A 19404-nucleotide genomic window follows, 5' to 3' on the forward strand; every position below is an offset into this window, starting at 1 on the left:
GAGGCGCGGCCGGTCCGGAGCAGCGCTCGCCCCGCCGCCAGTCAGTGCCGCGCGCCCCGAGTCGGGCTGGCAGGGCGCGGGCGGGCGGGCGGCGCTGAGTCAGCCCCGCGCCGGCAGCAGCAGGCCGCTCGCTGCTCCCCCCGGCCCGGCCCAGCCCCCGCCCAGCAACCGCGGGGGGAGAGAGAGGCACCTCCAGAACAAAGAAGCAGCAGCAGCAGCAGCAACGTGCGCTCCCTCCTGCTCCGCCGCCTGCAAGACGCTTCCCTCCGCCGCCCCGCCGAGCAAGCTGCAGGCGGGGGCTCCCGGCCTCCCCCCCCCGCCCCAACGGGCCCGATCCTAGCGGATCCCCTTCCCAGGAGGCGGCGGCGGCGGCGGCGGCGGCGGCTCGGGCTGGTGGTAATAAAGGGCTCCTTTGTGTCTTGGGCGGGGGCGGCGTTTGGAAGCTCCTTCTGGGGGCTTGACCAGCCGAGAGACTAGTTGGCCCGAAACACAACCCCTTCTTTTCTCTGGCGGAATGAGAGTCTTTTAGAAAGCAAAAGGAGGAGGGAGAAAAGTTCTCTCAAGCTTTGCCTGCGAGGCTTCAGGAGGAAGATCCTTCCACCAGGGAGTGGATTCCCGCCGGGATCTCGCGTGGGGGTGGGGTAGGGTCGCGTTTCTAAAGTTTTTAAAGGGCGTTCCCAGGGAAGAGCTTCCTTCTCCTCAAAACATATCAAAAACGACACTTTTAAAAAAATTTGCTGTCTTGGAAACCCAGGAGCGCTGTGTTGCCACCAGTTCGATGTGGAATGAGCTTGGGCTGACGTGTGTATCCAACCTTGATGTGCATATGGAGGGGGTGCTGTGAGTAATGGCCCCCACTCCCGCCCCATTCCTCTTTAGAATACTTTGCTGAGGAAGTGTGACTTTGGACCACCAGGTGTGCAGGCTCGAACTGAACTCTCTCTTGATACTCACCCTGTCCAAAGTTCTTTTCTCTCCAGGATGGTCCATGCTCAGAGCACCTCTGACCTCTGTTGTCCTAAAGATCCCAGCATTTGGGGGTGTAGCACCCTGGGAAGAGAGAGAATATCGGGAAAGAAATGTAGATGAAGTACAGCAAGGAGAATAGTATATCTTTTTTGTTGTTGGAGCGAGTTGGACTCATTAGGTAACCCAAATTATTCACCAAGGTGTTTTTGAGCTCTTTGTTCTGAAGAGGTACGAAGTCTTGCACAGCTTCATGCCAGGGCATCACCCTAAACTGGCTCCATTGCCGTTCTCTGCCACTGCAAAGTCATGAAAAAGATCTATTTAGCTCCGCCACTTAGCAGCACCGTGGAGGGGGCCTGTCACTACCCTGACTACAGTGAGATGCTGAGCACAGCCAGCGGTGGCTTCCCAACAACAGTGCAGAATGAGGGTTGCATTGGTGTGGACTCTGCCTCCCAGTCCCGGAAGAAACGAAAGCGCTGTGGCCTCTGCACACCTTGCTTAAGGAAGGAAAACTGTGGGACTTGCACCCATTGTATGAATCGAAGAACCAGCCACCAGGTCTGCAAGATGAGGAAATGTGAAGCTCTGAAGAAAAAGAAACTGGGGTGCATGAGAGAGGTAAGTGTTCCTCTTCTTAGATGTTTTCTTAGATGTTTGTTTGAAGGGATTCCTTCTGTTGCCGGGCTTCTGTGGCACTGCTCAGTCTGGGAGTGACGGGAGCCCCGGGACCCTTTGCAATATTGAAGAGGATGTGCACGCTTGGATTGTGCCCAGTTGCACATGATCTGTGAGATGTGGCTCAGCTCCCACTGTGGCACTGGCAGAAGTGTGGATCTGGGACCACTGTGGGTTCCTTGCGTACTTTCAGATGCTCTGTGAAACTACAGTGAGTGATAGCGTAGGGCAGTGGCTGAAGAGCGAGAGGTTTCTTAGGAGTAACCTGAGAGACAGCCCACTTTTCAGTGTAAGCTTTTAATGTTTAAAAAGAAGTGGCTGCTATCCTCTTCTGCAAGTGACTGTGTTCAAAGAATGGAAGGGGAATGAACAAAACTGAATGGACCAGAATTTGATTCCTGGGTGGGATGCATTTGGACCAAGGCACTTGTTGAGGTGGTGGTCTGCAAAAGGGTGAGCAAACTAGAATTGTGGTTGACTATAGAACATAGTTGGAAGAGCCACAGCTGTGTGCCATTTTGAGGGTTCATCATGGGGTGCACTCCTCTTACTGTGTTCTGCCTTGTCAGTCTCCCTAAAAACATGTGTCTTGAAATGGTTGCTTGTACTGTATAGTTGGGCCAAACCCCTCTTGGGAAAGCCTCTAAGTCTTAGAATGATAGAATGGTAGGGTTGGAAGAGACCACAAGGGTCATATAGTCTAGCTCCCTGCAATGTAGGAATCTTTTGGCTAATGTGGGAGTTGAACTCATGACACTGAGCGTAAGAGTCTCATGCTCTACCAACGGAGCTATGCTTGCTTTCTTACTGCCAAAGTGAGTGGTGGGAGCTTCTAGAGAGCAGCTGCCTGCACTTCAGTCTGGATACTGTAGCTCATAGCTGGGTACAGTGGTACCTCGGGTTACAGACGCTTCAGGTTACAGACTCAGCTAACCCAGAAATAGTACCTCGGGTTAAGAACTTTGCTTCAGGATGAGAACAGAAATCACGCGGCGGCGGCGCAGCAACAGCGGGAGGCCCCATTAGCTAAAGTGGTACCTCAGGTTAAGAACAGTTTCAGGTTAAGAATGGACCTCCAGAATTAATTAAGTTCTTAACCCGAGGTACCACTGTACCTTGAAACCATCTGCTGCCCTTCCTGCAACCGAATGTTTATTAATAAGGGATTCTGTCCGTATAAAGGTAGTTGTTACATCATGGTTAGCAATTAGACACATGATGTTCAGCCAGATGGGAGGTCATAGAATCATAGAGTTGGAAGAGACCACAAGGGCCATCGAGTCCAACCCCCTGCCAAGAAAGGTGTGTCATGAATTGCTAGTACCATGACATAATAGCAGCTCATGTGGGTGGAAGACTTTAAGCTGCTTCCTCTTATCAGAGTATGGGAAACTGTAGAAGCAGCAAAAGCAAACTACACTGCTGCACAACGCCACTTCTAAATGAAGGCAATGCACTTTCAAAGTTGATTTTACTGGATAGTATGGTAGCACATGCTGGAGTTCATTGCTCTGTGGCTGCTTTGCATGTGATTCAATGTTGAGATGCGGCCATGGGAAGTTGTAATTTGCACAAGACTCTTTTCTGTTCACTTTTTTCCATGTGAAGGAGCCCGCGGTTCCAGTGTTAGAAATTAGTCAGGTGCAATTTTGTGACCACATGGAGATTTCTGGATGCCAGGTTGCAGACTGACATCCCCATCTGGCAGGTCCTTCCAGCTTCCTTAAGCAAGTAAGCAGAATAACTTATTTATTGCATTTATATCTCACCTTTTTCTCCAAGGAATACGTAGTTTACTCCCCTCCTCAGTTAATCCCTACAACAACCCAGTGAGGTAGGTTAAGAGGCTGTGACCGGCCCAGGGTCAATCAGTGAGCTTCATGACTGAGTAGGGATTTGAACCCTGATCTCCCAGGTCCTAGTCTGGCACTCTAACCACTACTCCACACTGGCTTCCTGGAGTACTTCTGCTATGGGGCAGCTATATGAATTAAGTAAATAAATAAATATGGGGAAAGCAAAATGTAACTCAGAGAAGGATCTGAAATATTTTCCTTGAAGCTTGAATTTGTTTTATTCTGGATTATTTTATTTTATATTATATTTCAATGTGTTGTAAATGGCTTTGAGATTTTTGCTTTAAAATATAAAGCAGGATGTAAATGAAATGAAGAAGAAGAAGAAGAAACTTCATTGGTGAAAAAATGGCACCTAGACATTCTGTTGCGGCGACCGTAACCTAGGTTTAAGGTATCATTTGGTGATTAGTTTATACTTCTGAGTTTCTAATACTGCTCCTTGCCCAACAGAGCAGGTTGTTAGTAATTGTTAATTTCTCTTCATGGAAGGTTAAGAGGTAACACCTCATCCACCTTCAGCATCTGGCTCTTCTTGTAATTATTATTATTATTATTACATTTGTTACATTTGTTATCTCAGGTGTCAAGGTAAAGAGATGTGTCTTCAGCATTCACCAAAAATCATATAATGAAGGTACCAGAGGCATCTCTGTGCAGAGTGAATTCCACAGCAGAGGCTGCCATAGAAAATACTACCCCCCAAATTTTGAAGGAGGTAGAACTACTATGTGGGCCTCCTCTGCTGTGCTCACCACCCTAGAGCAGGGGTGTCAAACTCAAATTCATCGGGGGCCGCATCAGCAGTTTGGTCACCCTCAAAGGGCCGGTTGTATCTGTAGGGCTTACAGTACAGGAGAGAAGGGTTCAGGCAGCCGTTGGATCTGTCACATCACAGGATGGCATGCGCTCAATATAAAAACAAGTGGAGGTTTCCTGAATGCATGTAAAGTGGAGGTTTCCTGTGTAGAACGGCCGGCGCCGCTAGAGGGCAGACGTTCTCTGGCTTGTAGGCTGCCGCGCATGCGCTGAAGAGGCGGCTTTCTTGTGTCAAAAAAAAAAAGAAGAAGAAGCGAGAATAAAAGGTGAAGGCTGGCGGCTGGCGGCGGCTACACGGGCCACATGACGAGGTCTGGCGGGCCGGATTCGGCCCGCAGGCCTTGTGTTTGACACCCGTGTCCTAGAGAATCTGCAGGGAAGGAGGCAGCTTTCCAGCTATTTGGAGCCAAAGTCACTTTGGGCTTTAGACTTGAGCATAAGCACTTTGAATGGGCCCTGAAATCAACTGGCAGCCAATGCAGCTGTTTTAGATCGAGGCTATAGGAGGCAACCCCAGCCACTTAACTGACCACTGTGTTTTGAACCAGTTGAAGTTTCCAAGCCATCTTCGAGGGCAACCTCCCATAAAGCACATTGCAATAGTCAAGTCTGGAAGTCATCAAAGCATGGAGTACTATGGCTAAGGCATCTCAGTCCCAAAGGGGCTGTAGCTGACGAAACAGCTGCCGCTGCAAATACACATTTGTAGGCTCCAGTGACAATGTTGGAACAGGAGTACCCCCAAGCTATGAACCTGTTCCTTCTGGGGGAGTGCAACCCCATCCAGAACAGGCCATCTTCCCATCTCTTGGATTTGAGAACTTGGAGCAGATAAAATCTGTGTCTCTTCAGGATTCAGCCTCAAAGTTTTTGCCCACATCCAGTCCATCATTGCCTCCAAACACCTGTCTAGCATCTCAGGCACCTCTCCTGATTCAGATGGAACAGAGATGGGTGTCATCTACATATCTGTGACACCACACTCCATATCTCCTGATGACAGCTCCCAGAGGTTTCATATAGATGTTAATAACATGATAGGCAAGATAGAAGCCTGTGGGACACCACATGACAACTCCCATCGATTGCATTGTACAGTGCCCCCATCACTATTTTCTGAAGTATAGTGCCCCCAACCCCCTTCTCCTTGAGCTGCTCCATTATACTGTGGTCAGTGGTATCAAAAGCTGGGGAGAAGGCATGAAGAACGAGCCAGGTCCACTGCAGTCAGATTGAAACGTATCCCATTATTCAGCCTCCTCCAAGTGTGCTGGAATCTGGACAGCCACCATCCTCTTGAGCATCGGGCCTCGAAAAGGGGATATTTGCCACTGAGTGATAGTGGCTTAACCCTTCCGGGTCCAGGCATATTCCTATAGACTTCTGTTTTCTCTTGCGGACAAGAACCTAGGCAAATGAATCCTCAATTCTTTTAGGCAACAGTAGATGTGTTCGAGACCCAACCAGGCATGGTGGAGAGAGAGAATGAGAGAGAGAGAGAGTGAATGAATGGAGCACCTTAACTTGTTTATTTGCACATTTCAAAAGGCAACATCTTTGATCTTTTAAGAGAGGGAGAGAAAGAAAGTTTTGTGGTTGCCATGCACAGAAGAATGGCGCATGTTGAAGGATGGTTGTGTCTGCATGAAGGCTGCACTGTTTGGGGCTGCTGTTAAAGACTGTTTGGAAACTTCAGTTGGCTCAAAATATGGGTCCAGAATGCTATTGGAAACCTAGCAAATGGATATGCAGTGGTACGGTACCTTGGTTCTTGAACTTAATATGTTCCAGAAGTCCGTTCAACTCCAGAAACCATTTGAAAACCAAGGTGCAGCTTCTAATTGGCTGCAGGAGCTACCTGCACTCAAGTGGAAACTGCTTTGGACGTTCGGCTTCCGAAAAACATTCAATAACCAGAACACTTACTTCCGGGTTTTCAGTGTTCAGGAGTCGATTTGTTCAACAACAAAGCCATTCGAGAACTGAGGTACCATTGTAATGCCAATCTTATATTATCAACTACATTACTTCTGGGCTCATTTTTAAAGTGCTGATGGTTTTAATGGCCTGGGGTCAAGTCAATTTTAAGCGCCTCATTTGCCTAAGCCGTGAGATTGGCATTGGGAGTCCTGCACCAGCTATGAGGTGCAGGACCTTTTATGAGTGGCAATCTCAAAACTTAGTAGGGGTCCCCCTGAAGAGATCAGTTGGGCCCACTCTTTTCCTCCTTTTAGATGGACTTGAATGCCTACCTCCCCTTCTGTTGTTAGTTGCGATTGTATTCTGTTTGTAATACAGTGGTACCTTGGTTTAAGAACTTAATCCGTTCTGGAAGTCTGTGCTTAAACCAAAATAGTTCTTAAACTGAGGCATGCTTTCCCTACTGAGGCCTCCTGCCGCCGGTGCCCTTCCACCGTTCGGATTCCGTTCTTAGACCAAGGTAAAGTTTTCAAACCAATACACTATTTCCGGTTTTGCGGAGTTTGTAAACCACATCGTTCTTAAACTGGACTGTTCTTAAACCAAGGTACCACTGTAGTAGGATTGCTTGTTATATCTTTTTAAACATTATCTTGTTTTAATTGCATATGAGATTGCCACTGTTTACTTTGATGCATGCCACTTTGGATGCAAATATATGTGAAAAAGTGAGGTTTCAATTGATGTAATCTGCAGTCAAGGGACTTGGCTGATTGGTTTGGGTCATCCTGCAACCATGTGCTAGCGTGACTCCTTCCTTACTGTGGTTGTGTGCCTTCATTCTACAAAGTAGAAAGTTCCATCTAGTTGTCATGATGACAGAAACTGTCAACTGGTGGTTGGCGCTGCCCATTTTGGAGACTGGAGCGCGAGGGAGATGGTTTTGTTTGTGTAGGCCAGGGCTTGGCAGATAACCTTAAGATACATAAGGATTTACTGATAGATCTCTGGGTGAGTTGCAGCAGATAGGCCAAGATTTCTGACTTTTCTGACGTCCAGTTATTTAATAATGCCAACAACAAAATGACTTCCAACTCCAAAATTATATTGTTGTGATGAAGAAAGCTGGGGGATAACCTGTCATCTGGCTGGCCGCTCTGAAAACAAGATGCTAGAGAGATGGGCTGCTGGCTCTTATTAAGTTCTGAATCAGGACTGAATTTGTATTTAGTTCTGCTTCTCAGAGCAAATCGCTAGGTTCAAAATTCTTTTCATTCCAAATATATGTCTCTTGCATTTGGATCTTAAGGTTCTAGTAAAAAATGAAGTACATCCCATAAATCTGAAAGTTGCTCCCCCCTGGGTTGGCAGAGAGTTGGTGGGTGTGTCTGCAGTTGCCGGTGCACTGGCAGGCATATACCAATTGTCTGGTCAGTAAAACCACAGCAGGGATTTGGGCCTAATGTTTTTGAAGCAGTGAGGGTTTTGTTTAAGTGTGTGTGTATGCAGGTTGTGGTTAAGGGTTCCTTGCCCACGCACTGGCCTTGCAGCCAAGAATTGCCTCCCTTGTAGCCTTCTGAGGTTGGAGGAGTATCTGCCATACTTACCACCTGCGTATGTTCTGTGGGGGTTTCCCCCTTATTCCCTGACCTATGAAAACTGAGACAGTGCTGTTGTTGCTCTGCTCTTCTATGCTAGAAGTAGGAGGCATGTGGAGAGAGAATTTCTGTGAAAGGGAGACTTGAAACTAAATTTAAAACCCCTTGTCACACTTCTGCATTATGTAGTTCTGCTTCTCAGAGAAAGGAAACTCCTCTGTTGGTGCTTTTTTGTCTTGTAAGCCACTGGTGCTGGCCTTCCTGTCAGTTAGTGACTAATTTTCCAATTTTTGCATGTTGCATTTGTGCAGCCAGAGCAAAGAAGCACAGGCAGGAACTTCTGACTCACCACGTTTACCTACTTGGGAGGAGAGAGGGAGGAAGGCACTGAAACGCCTAGGGCCACCTTTACACGTTATGCCACGTGGTACCCACCTAAGGACACTAGAAGAGTCTAGCAGCAGGATCAGTCCAAAAGGACCCATCTAGTTCAACACCCTGTTTCCACAGCGGCCAGCCAGAAGCCTTTTTAGCACAGCAGACACTGTGTCTGTCCTATAATCTGAAGGTCCTGAATTTAAGCCTCAGAGAAGGCAACTTGCAGCTCTCTCATTTGGACAGCCAGTGTGGTGTAATGGTTAGAGTTGACCATGACCTGGAAGACCAGGGTTCAGCTCCCCACTTGGCCATGAAGCTCACTGGGTGACCTTGGGCCAGTCATCGTCTTTCAGTCTAACCTACCTCACAGTATTGTTGTGGGTACAAGATGGAGTGGGGGGGGGGAACCATGTAAATCATCGTGAGCTTCTTGAAGGAAAAGGTGGTATAGACATACATACATATGCCAGCCAGCCAGCTACCAAGCCCATTATGTGAAACCTGCAAGCAGGACCTGAATGCAACCGCGGTGCCCTCTCCACCTGTGTTTCCCAGTCACTGGTAATTAGAAGCATGCTGCCTCTGACACTGGAGAAAGAACATGCTCATTGCTAGTCGCCATTGATTGTCTTGCCCTCCATCCATTTGTCTGGTCCTCTTTTAAAGCCATCCAAGTTGGTGGCCATCACCCACATTGGTACTTTAGTTGACGTTTGACTTGCATGTGCCCACAAGTCAAGTCCCTCAATGCTCTCTCCAGGCAGGGAATGATGCCTGTTGCCATCTCCATATAGTTTTAGGTGCCAGGCAAATACTTTTCTTTTCCCTTGGACTTTTGTCCCTTAATCTGAGGGACATTGTGGCTGCTTTTGGTGAGGTGGGACATGTAGTCTTGTATTTTTCATAGATTTATAGAATTGGAGATGGAAGGGACACAAAGGTTTATCTAGTCCAACCTCCTGCAACGGAGGAACCTCCGCAGTTTAGCTGCATTTTCCCATCATTTTTATACTGGTGGTGTCTATAGGTTTTTATTGTTTTAAATTGCTTTTAAAGTAAGTTGCTTTGAGTTACCTTTGTAAGAAAAGTGACAAACAAATACAATTCCTCCTCCTCCTCCTCCTGCAGATTTGCCATGCCTGGTCTTCCTGCTAATGCTGCCATTCTTCCATAGAATCGCAGAACTGTAGAGTTGGAAGGGGTCCCATTGATCATCTGTTCTAGCCTCCTGCAAGGCAAGAATCACAGTTAAAGAATCCCTGACAGTTCGCAATCCAACATCTGTTTGGAAACCTCCAGTGAAGGAGAGTCCATCACTTTCCCAGGGGATTCCATTCCACTGCTAAACAGCTCTTATCACCAGAAATCCCTTCCTCTAGTCGGAATCTCTCCTCTTGTCCTTTGAATCCTTTGGTTTGGATTGTGCCCTCTGGAGCAACAGAAAATGTGCTTTGAGCATGTTCCCCCCCCAAATGCTGCTTCCTGAAGCATGTGCTTTCCCTATGTCAAAGTTGGGGACACACTTTTACACCAGAGAAGGGTTGTGGGTTTTTTTTGGGGGGGGGGGGGGTTTAGAAACGACCCACCTGCAGAGGAGCTCCTCCCACCCCAGCACATCTCAGCATGACTCAGAATTGCTCTGACGTCCAGGACGTCCCCACTGTACCACTTGCCCTTCAACACGGTGGCTACCGACTGTAGGTGGGGGTTGGGGGGGGGAGCCAGCGTGGTTGGGTTTAACAGGGTATGTGAAATGATGCACATGATTTCACAGCACTGCCAACACATCATCCCATACTTACTAAGCACACCGGCTCACTCATCAGAAATATGCTACATTGTCAATTACCAAATCCACCCACACAGCAGATCTGTGAGCAGGTCAACACTTGCCTTTAAAAGCTCGCTTGTGACGACAACAAGCACAACAAGCTTCTGTGTCTGTTTTCCCCTTTTTCTCTTCCCCTCTCCCCCCTCCCTCCTTTTCACTTTCCCTTTGCCTTCTCTTTTCCTTCCCAGCCAGAGGCAGCCAAAGGAATTTGGCTCCTGAGGCAGAAAGTCTATATGACATCATCCCTGCCACCCCTCCCCAAAAAAGTTAAAATAATGAACTCCATTATTGGGTGGGGAGGGACCCTCAGCTCAGTGGCAGAAAACATGCTGTGAGCGCAGAATATTCCGGTTCATGCCTTGGTATCTCCGGGTCAGGCTGGGAAAGATTGAAGCCAAAGACTGTGGAGAGCAGAGGATGCTGCTGATCAGTGTGGGTGAAGGGTGGGAATGCCCCCATCCTGCTAAGGGCCACATTCTCTTGGGGGCAATGTGTGTGGGGGGGTGTCCAGTGGGGGGGGGGGGCTGCTTTCAGGATCATCAGCTTTCAGTGTTTTACGTACTGAAGTTCTCGCCCTGGGCCAGCAGGGGGATACTGTAGATAGTTTCACTCAGGTCTGCATATGCAAATAAGGAATTCAAAGTGGCGTTCAGTGATTGGATAGTTACAGAAAGTTGTTACTGTTGCTTTGTAGTTGAACTCTATATAAGCAGGTTGGCTGAACCCTTCAACCCAGTTCTGTTCTGGCCTGTGAATAAACAAGAGCTGTTTGAAGAATTGCTGTGTCGTCTGATATGTTCACCCACAACTTAACAAGTGTTACACACACACACACACACACACACACACACACACAGCGTGCTTCCATCCATTCATTCACCTTCCTTCTCTCTCTCTCTCTCTTCTCCCCCTGGAGTGGCAATTAGGGTTTTGTTTTCAGTTTTAAATTTAAAAAGCTCCCATTGGTGTCTATGGAAACTCCCTCCCCGTCCCCGTCCCCCGCCTGATTGCCACACTTGGGAGTTAGGTGGGGTTTTTATCGTGTTGGCAGTGTGTGGCAGGGTGGGGAGCAGAGGGTTAACATTGTAGATTGAGTGGAGCTGGAAGCATCTGTGGGCTAACTCATGACAAGACAGCTGCCTACATTTTGAGCACAATTGCTGACAACTGGCTCTTCCCCTGCCACCCCCAGAGGCAGGCCGCCACAGCTTGCCTTAATGGTGCACTCAGTCCTGTCCCCAGATTTGCCTCATGCTCTGGACATGTTTATGCTCTGTCTCTGGCTCCTCCTGCCCTCCCCCAAATCAGCCAGCGGTGTTTGGAGGCAGAGAAAGTTTAGTCTGCCTCAAGTCTCACTCCAGAGGTGTGGCGTACAGTGGCTTGCAGGCAGAGGGAGCTAGAGACCTTCTCTGATATCTGGCTGTGCCACAGTTTTGTGGGCCTCACACAAGTGTCCAGGATGTGATTGTTCAGTGGGTTTTGTGGCGGTGACTTGGGGGCTGGCAGGCAGGGATTCAGACCTGGTTCACCACCAATTGTATGATGACTTGAGTCTTGATAGTTGCAAAAGGCTCACCAAGTCATGAATTGAGGTCCTCCCAAGTCCTCCATCACTTCTGTTATGGAGACACAACCTCTTTTAAAGCTTGGGGACAGAGAGGTGTTCATTAAAGATTTAAGCCAGTTGGAAAGCTGTTTTAAATAGCATCCTTTTCTTTAAAAAAAAACCTCTGGAATTTGTTGCTGTGTGTTGAAACTCGGGTAAGCTTCTGGCAGGTGCCCAGTTTTCTTAGATGGGAGCCATGATAGTTGATAAGTCGTTTTTGAAATGGATTTCAGTGTGTGGTGTAGGTATGTCATAAGACCTTTCTTCCATGGGAGGTCCAGAGGGTGGCAACACGAGAAAGGGCCTTTTCTGCAGTGGCTCCCCACTTGTGGAATGCTGTCCCAAGGGAGGCTTGCCTGGCGCCTTCATTGCCTATCTTTGGGCACCAGGCAAAAATGCCTCTCTTTAACCAGGCCTTTGGCTGTTTAACATTCTATACCATTTTAAATGTGTTTGCGGGAGGGGGATTATTGGCTTGTTTTTGTTCTTCTTGTTTTTATTATGTATTTTGTGGTCTTGTTTTGTATTTTTATGTTGTGAATTTCCTATGATCTTTGGGTGAAGGACAGTATATAAATTTGATGAAAAGTGAATCATAAAAGATATGGTTGTTGTTACAGCAATTATACACTGAGCTGTGCTCCTTCCTGTGGAGCAGGAGGAAGAAGGATGCAGAATGAAACCTCTGTTTCTATTTGGCACTGTTCAGACATAGTGGCCAAGCCATATTCAGACTTACCTCCTCCAATCTCTTTCCAAACCTTGCCACCCCCCATCCAGTTTAAATAAGCTGAGGGTCTTGGTGAACCACTGAATTTTTTTCTTCTTCCTGTTGTAGCAATTGCAACACACTGTGCTAGCTGCAGTATGACTGTTAATTGTATTTTTAATTGCCTCTTTTATTTCTTACATATTGTGTTACAACTTGAATTCCAGGGAACCTTTCCCAAGTGTCTCTTGCTCACCCTGGCCGTTTCTAGTCTATCCTGCTCACCTTGTGGGCAGACTGGGCTGCTGAGTACTCACAGATGCTCTGCAGAGCACCTCCATAAAGCTCACGGACCACTGCTGATCTGCAGGTTTGGGAGCCCCTGGTGTAAACCATAGTTTGTAATATCCAGATTGGGGAAACCACGGGTTGCTTAAAACAGGAAGGGAATTGTAGTTCATGGTGCTGGGAGAGGGAGTGCAGTAGTGTTTTAATGACAGCCAAACCATGTTGTTTGAACCAGGCCTTAACTTTTCTCTTTAACCATTGTGAAAGTTTTTTTCTGGTGGAAGTAAGGTATTGTTGGACAGTTTCTGTAAATCAAAATTTTTGTTGGGACTGCTTGCACTGAACTGTATATGTTTCAGAATTCACATGTGACTTGGAAAGCTGTCACAGATTCATTTTTATGGGTGCCATCAATATTTTAATAATATATTGCAGGGAAGAACTATTTAAATAAGAGCCACCAGAGAAGGATTGGAACAACTAGAATCATAGAATCATAGAGTTGGAAGAGACCACAAGGGCCATCGAGTCCAACCCCCTGCCAAGCAGGAAACACCATCAGAGCACTCCTGACATATGGTTGTCAAGCCTCTGCTTAAAGACCTCCAAAGAAGGAGACTCCACCACACTCCTTGGCAGCAAATTCCACTGTCGAACAGCTCTTACTGTCAGGAAGTTCTTCCTCATGTTTAGGTGGAATCTTCTTTCTTGTAGTTTGGATCCATTGCTCCGTGTCCGCTTCTCTGGAGCAGCAGAAAACAACCTTTCTCCCTCCTCTATGTGACATCCTTTTATATATTTGAACATGGCTATCATATCACCCCTTAACCTCCTCTTCTCCAGGCTAAACATGCCCAGCTCCCTTAGCCGTTCCTCATAAGGCATCGTTTCCAGGCCTTTGACCATTTTGGTTGCCCTCCTCTGGACACGTTCCAGTTTGTCAGTGTCCTTCTTGAACTGTGGTGCCCAGAACTGGACACAGTACTCTAGGTGAGGTCTGACCAGAGCAGAATACAGTGGCACTATTACTTCCCTTGATCTAGATGCTATACTCCTGTTGATGCAGCCCAGAATTGCATTGGCTTTTTTAGCTGCCACGTCACACTGTTGGCTCATGTCAAGTTTGTGGTCAACCAAGACTCCTAGACCCTTTTCACATGTACTGCTCTCAAGCCAGGTGTCCCCCATCTTGTATTTGTGCCTCTCATTTTTTTTGCCCAACTACAATACTTTACATTTCTCCCTGTTAAAATTCATCTTGTTTGTTTTGGCCCAGTTCTCTAATCTGTCAAGGTCGTTTTGAAGTGTGATCCTGTCCTCTGGGGTGTTAGCCACCAATCCCAGTTTGGTGTCATCTGCAAATTTGATCAGGATGCCCTTGATAAATCGTTGATAAAGATGTTGAATAAGACCGGGCCCAAGTGTTACAGCACTTTTGGTTTTTGAATACACATTCCAAATCTAGCTGTCTGTTTCTGTCATTAATAGGTATTTGGCTTAACCCTTGGCCTTACATGTATATAGTGTTAAAATCAAGGGGGCTTACTCCCAAGTGCCTGGTTTTTTTTATTATTTAAAGAAAATAATGATGTGTTTAGCACGCTCCAATCGTAGGCCTTCACCTCCACCTCGCTTATGACTTTCTTCCTGATTCTCTTGCCAGCCAACTTTTAAATTGCTGTTTTTCCTTCCTTGAGACAGGGATCAAAGCTAATGGAAGCTCAATCATCTTTGGTCCAGTACCAAAGGAAATGTTTAAGAGGTGTTGATAGTGTCTGTTCCTCCAATCTAGCTGCTTTGTCTGAGGTGAACCATGAAGTGAAATGGTTTAACACAGCAGCTTTATAATACCTTTCAACGCCTGGGAATACAATACCCTCATTCTCAGCTCACAAAAGGTCAGGAGCCAATTCTTGCCATCTGATCAATATTAAATATCAATATTGCCATCTGACTCACCTTTCTGAAAATGCTTTATGTTTAAAAAGTAACAATGCACCCATGGGTCCCTGGGCATCAAGCCCCTTGTACTCCTGTTTGAAGGATAAGCTGGAACCCCCAAAAGAATCATAGAACTGTAGAGTGGGAAGGGACCATGAGGGTCATCTAGTCTAACCCCCTGCAATGCAGAAATATTTTTGCCCAATGTGAGGCTTGAACCCATGACTCTGAGATTAAGAGTACAGTCTTACCTCGGGTTGAATGTGCTTCAGGTTGAGTGCTTTCGGGTTGCGCTCCGCGGCAACCCGGAAGTAACAGAGCACGTTACTTCCAGGTTTCGCCACTCGCGCATGTGCAGACACTCAAAATGACGTCACACACATGCGCGGAATCCGCAAAACGCGACCTGCACACGCGCAGACACGCCGTCGCGTCTTACATTCTGTTCAGGATGCGAATGGGGCTCTGGAACGGATCTCGTTCGCATCCCGAGGTACCACTATACCATTCTCTACTGACTGAGATGTCAGATTCCCGTCAGACTGCCCATTCCTTTCATGTCCTCCTTGTGAGCTTCCCATGATGAATCTGGCTGGCCAGTGTTGGAAACAGAATGCTAGATTATTTATTTAGTCAGTTAAAAGCATTTTTATCCTTCTCTTCAGCAAATAATAAAATACAAATGTGACCTTAGTGTGGCTTTATAAATAGACAACAGCAGTTTACTACAAAGCCCAGCTTTCAGTTGCCTCTTGTGGCTGCTCATTCAAGGACTTGAGCATCCTTGTCAAAGTTCTGCTGTTTTCACCTGTACTTTGCTCTTCAAACAGTGCACAGAAAATGCTCACTTTCAAAAAGCAGTTCTCTGCAGCTGCCCAGGAGTAGCAGTATTATCCCTACAGATCCTTGCGAGGCTTTCTGTTACTTCCACATCTCTCTCTGAAGCCAAGAGATTTCTGCAGAGATTCACCACCCACCTCTCCACTTCTTGCTGCATCACTGACGTCCCTGGCTGTTTTGAGAGTGATGCTATAGTTGGGAAAGTGCGAGCTATGTTACCATGCCGACAGTGATGATGTTTTCAAATTGTCTAAAATTGCTTTTTATCTGGCAAACTCATATTAGTGTGGTGGCTGGGTGGTTTCATGCCAGTCAGTTTACAGGGTTTACGTGTGTGTTTGCCAGCTGCATAAGGAATGTGAAAATAAGTTGGGTCCATCTTTGCAAAAATTTGATAGGTAGTGATTGTGGCTTGTATAAATTTGCTTTCATTCCTGTGTCTAATTGCCTTGTTGTACACTGCCATTATATTATCAAATGAAGAATAACTTGCATCTGAACTTCTGTGTGTGTGTGTGTGAGAGAGAGAGAGAGAGGCGTTTCATAAATCTGGAATAGATCTGACAGATCATCTTGTCCCCAAATCTTGATGTGATGCATCATGACCATAGTGAAAGTACTATTTTTGGAGTGGATTGTTTTTAGTTGTTGTAGTTGTTGTTTTTTTTAAAAAAAGAAGTGCACTGCCAATCCTGTTCTCACACATTTCCTAAGCCAGGATTAGCCAAATGCCTCCTAGATGCTGGACTGTATCTCCCATCATCCCTGACCATTGAGCATGCTGGCTGCAGCTCCAACAGCATCTGGAGGGCACCATGTTGACTAACCTTGCTCCAAGGAGCTGCATCAACACACCCTCTGATTGCTGTGTAGCTTGTACAGTATTGACCAGAAATGATGCATCTCCAGCTCTGCAAATATCATGACAAGAATCATGTGTCTTCTACTCTCTCTATAAGTGTTTTATTAGATCCCACAATGAGAGACCCAGAATGTTGGACCACAGAAGAACCTGATGGATCTGACTAGTGGCTCATATAGTCCAGCATCCTGTTCTTAAAGTGCCCAATCACGTGCCTGTGGGAAGCCTGCAAACAGAACCTGAGCACAACAGGACCTCTCCTCCCCTGGGGATCCCAGCAAATGCATACCCTGCAACATTTCTCCAATGAAAACAGGGATGTCCTATTTAATAATAATAATAATAATGCCCTGCCCATCTGATTGGGTTGCCCTAGCTCCTTTGGGTAGCTTCCAATGTATATAAAGGTAAAGGGACCCCTGACCATTAGGTCCATTCGTGGCCGACTCTGGGGTTGCGGCGCTCATCTCGCTTTACTGGCTGAGGGAGCCGGCATACAGCTTCCAGGTCATGTGGCCAGCATGACTAAGCCGCTTCTGGTGAACCAGAGCAGTGCACGGAAACGCCGTTTACCATCCTGCCGGAGCGGTACCTATTTATCTTTTTTTTTTTTTTTTTTTTTGTAAGAATTTTTATTGGTTTTACAGAATAATTTTAAACAATACAAACAAATAAAAAAAGACATACAAACATGTAAAATTTCATAACCTTTTTTTCATGTCCCTCTCTTCTCGGACTCCCCCAAACCTCCCCTTCCTACATCCCAATTTCCAAAATTTATTTCAGCAAATTCTAATTAATTTTATCAAATATATTTTTTCTTATTCTTTTCTTCAACTTAATCTTATGTCACTGTAATCTCCTTTTCTTTCTCCAAACCTCGACATTTTAACATTCCTCAATTTTATAATAGTTCTTAAGGTAAATTTTAAATTTCTTCCAATCTTCTTCCGCTGTCTCTTTCCCCTGCTCACGGATTCTGCCAGTCATCTCAGCCAGTGTCATATAGTCTATTACCTTCATCTGCCACTCTTCCAAGGTGGGTAATTCTTCTGTCTTCCAATACTTTGCGATGAGTATTCTTGCTGCTGTCGTAGCATACATAAAGAAATTTCTATCTTTCTTTGACACCAATTGGCCGACAATGCCCAAGAGAAAGGCCTCTGGTTTCTTAGGAAAAGTACATTTAAGTACCTTTTTCATTTCATTATATATCATTTCCCAGAAAGCCTTAATCTTCGGGCACGTCCACCAAAGATGATAAAAAGTACCTTCCGTTTCTTTACACTTCCAACACTTATTATCAGGCAAATGATAAATTTTTGCTAGCTTGACTGGGGTCATGTACCACCTATAGATCATTTTCATAATATTTTCCTTTAAGGCATTACATGCCGTAAATTTTATACCAGTGTTCCACAACCATTCCCAGTCAGCAAACATAATGTTATGACCAATGTCCTGTGCCCACTTAATCATAGCTGATTTAACTATTTCATCTTGTGTATTCCATTTCAGCAGCAGATTATACATTTTTGACAAATTCTTAGTATTGGATTCTAACAGTTCAATTTCTAATTTTGATTTCTCCACCTGGAATCCAATTTTCCTGTCTTGTTTATGTACCTCCATTATTTGATAATAATGGAGCCAATCTCGAACCTTGGGTTTCAATTTCTCATAGCTCTGTAACTTCAATTTATCTCCATCTTGTTCCAAAATTTCCCAATACTTTAGCCATTCAGCTTCCATATTGAGCTTTTTCAGCGCTGTAGCCTCTAAAGGTGACAACCATCTAGGGGTTTTACTTTCCAACAAATCTTTATATCTTATCCAAACGTTATATAATGCTTTCCTGACAATATGGTTTTTAAAGGCCCTATGCACCTTAATTTTATCATACCATAGATATGCATGCCAACCAAATGTATTATTAAAACCTTCTAAGTCCAAGATATCTGTATTCTCGAGGAGCATCCATTCTTTCAGCCAGCAAAATGCTGCTGCTTCATAATACAGTTTTAAGTCCGGCAGGGCAAACCCCCCTCTTTCTTTTGCATCCGTCAGTATTTTAAATTTTATTCTGGGCTTTTTGCCCTGCCAGACAAATTTCGAGATATCCTTCTGCCACCTCTTGAAACAATCTATCTTGTCCAGAATTTGTAATGTTTGGAACAAAAATAACATTCTAGGCAATACATTCATCTTAATAGCTGCAATTCGGCCTAACATTGACAATCTCAAATTTGACCATATTTCTAGATCTTTTTTAATTTCCGACCAACATTTTTCATAATTGTCTTTATACAAGTTCGAATTCTTAGATGTCAAATAGACCCCTAGGTATTTCACCTTCTTTACCACTGTCAAACCTGTTTCATTCTGGAACTTCTCCCTTTCCATGACTGTCAAATTTTTTTCCAAAACTTTAGTCTTTTGTTTGTTCAATTTAAATCCGGCCACCTGACCAAATTCTTGAATTAGCTCCAACACCCTTTTTGTACTAGTGTCTGGCTCTTGTAAAGTAAGTACTAAATCATCTGCAAAGGCCCTTAACTTGTAATGTTTGGCTCCGACCTGTACACCTTTAACCTGCTGGTCATCTCTAATCATATTAAGCAACACCTCCAGAACAGAAATAAAAAGTAAAGGGGAAATTGGGCACCCCTGTCGTGTCCCTTTTTCTATTTTAAATTCTTCAGTTATCACATTATTTACAATCAACTTAGCCTTTTGTTCAGCGTATATGGCACCCATACCATTCTCAAATCCTTGGCCTACCCCCATCCCATGAAGATTCTTTTTCATAAAACTCCAAGAAATATTGTCAAAGGCTTTCTCCGCGTCCACAAAGATCAGAACTGCTTTAGTGTTTATATTCACCTCTAATAATTCCAGAATGTCTATTATGTTCCTCACATTATCTGATAAATGCCTTTTTGGGAGAAAGCCTGCTTGGTCCTTATGAATCTTCTCCATCAACACTCTTTTCAATCTTTTTGCCAGAATGTCTGCAAAAATTTTATAATCCACATTAAGTAATGATATTGGGCGGTAGTTCTTAAGTTGAGTCTTTTCAGTCTCTGTCTTTGGTATGAGTGTAATATAC

General features: G+C 45.4%; 1 protein-coding gene across 2 annotated transcripts in view; it reads left to right on the forward strand.

The window, feature by feature from the left end:
* The first annotated feature begins 214 nt into the window (after positions 1–214).
* TET3 (tet methylcytosine dioxygenase 3) overlaps positions 215–19404 on the forward strand; it is a 110491-nt gene continuing 91301 nt past the window's right edge. For both annotated transcript variants that reach the window (XM_081017245.1, XM_081017246.1), the window contains exon 1: positions 215–1590. In XM_081017245.1, coding sequence (XP_080873371.1) covers positions 1276–1590 — 315 coding nt within the window. In that variant the 5' untranslated portion in view covers positions 215–1275. The remainder of the gene's footprint in view (positions 1591–19404) is intronic.

The sequence above is a fragment of the Podarcis pityusensis genome (genome assembly GCF_964106645.2).
Source record: "Podarcis pityusensis genome assembly, chromosome: 8".
Classification (NCBI taxonomy): Eukaryota; Metazoa; Chordata; class Lepidosauria; order Squamata; family Lacertidae; genus Podarcis; species Podarcis pityusensis.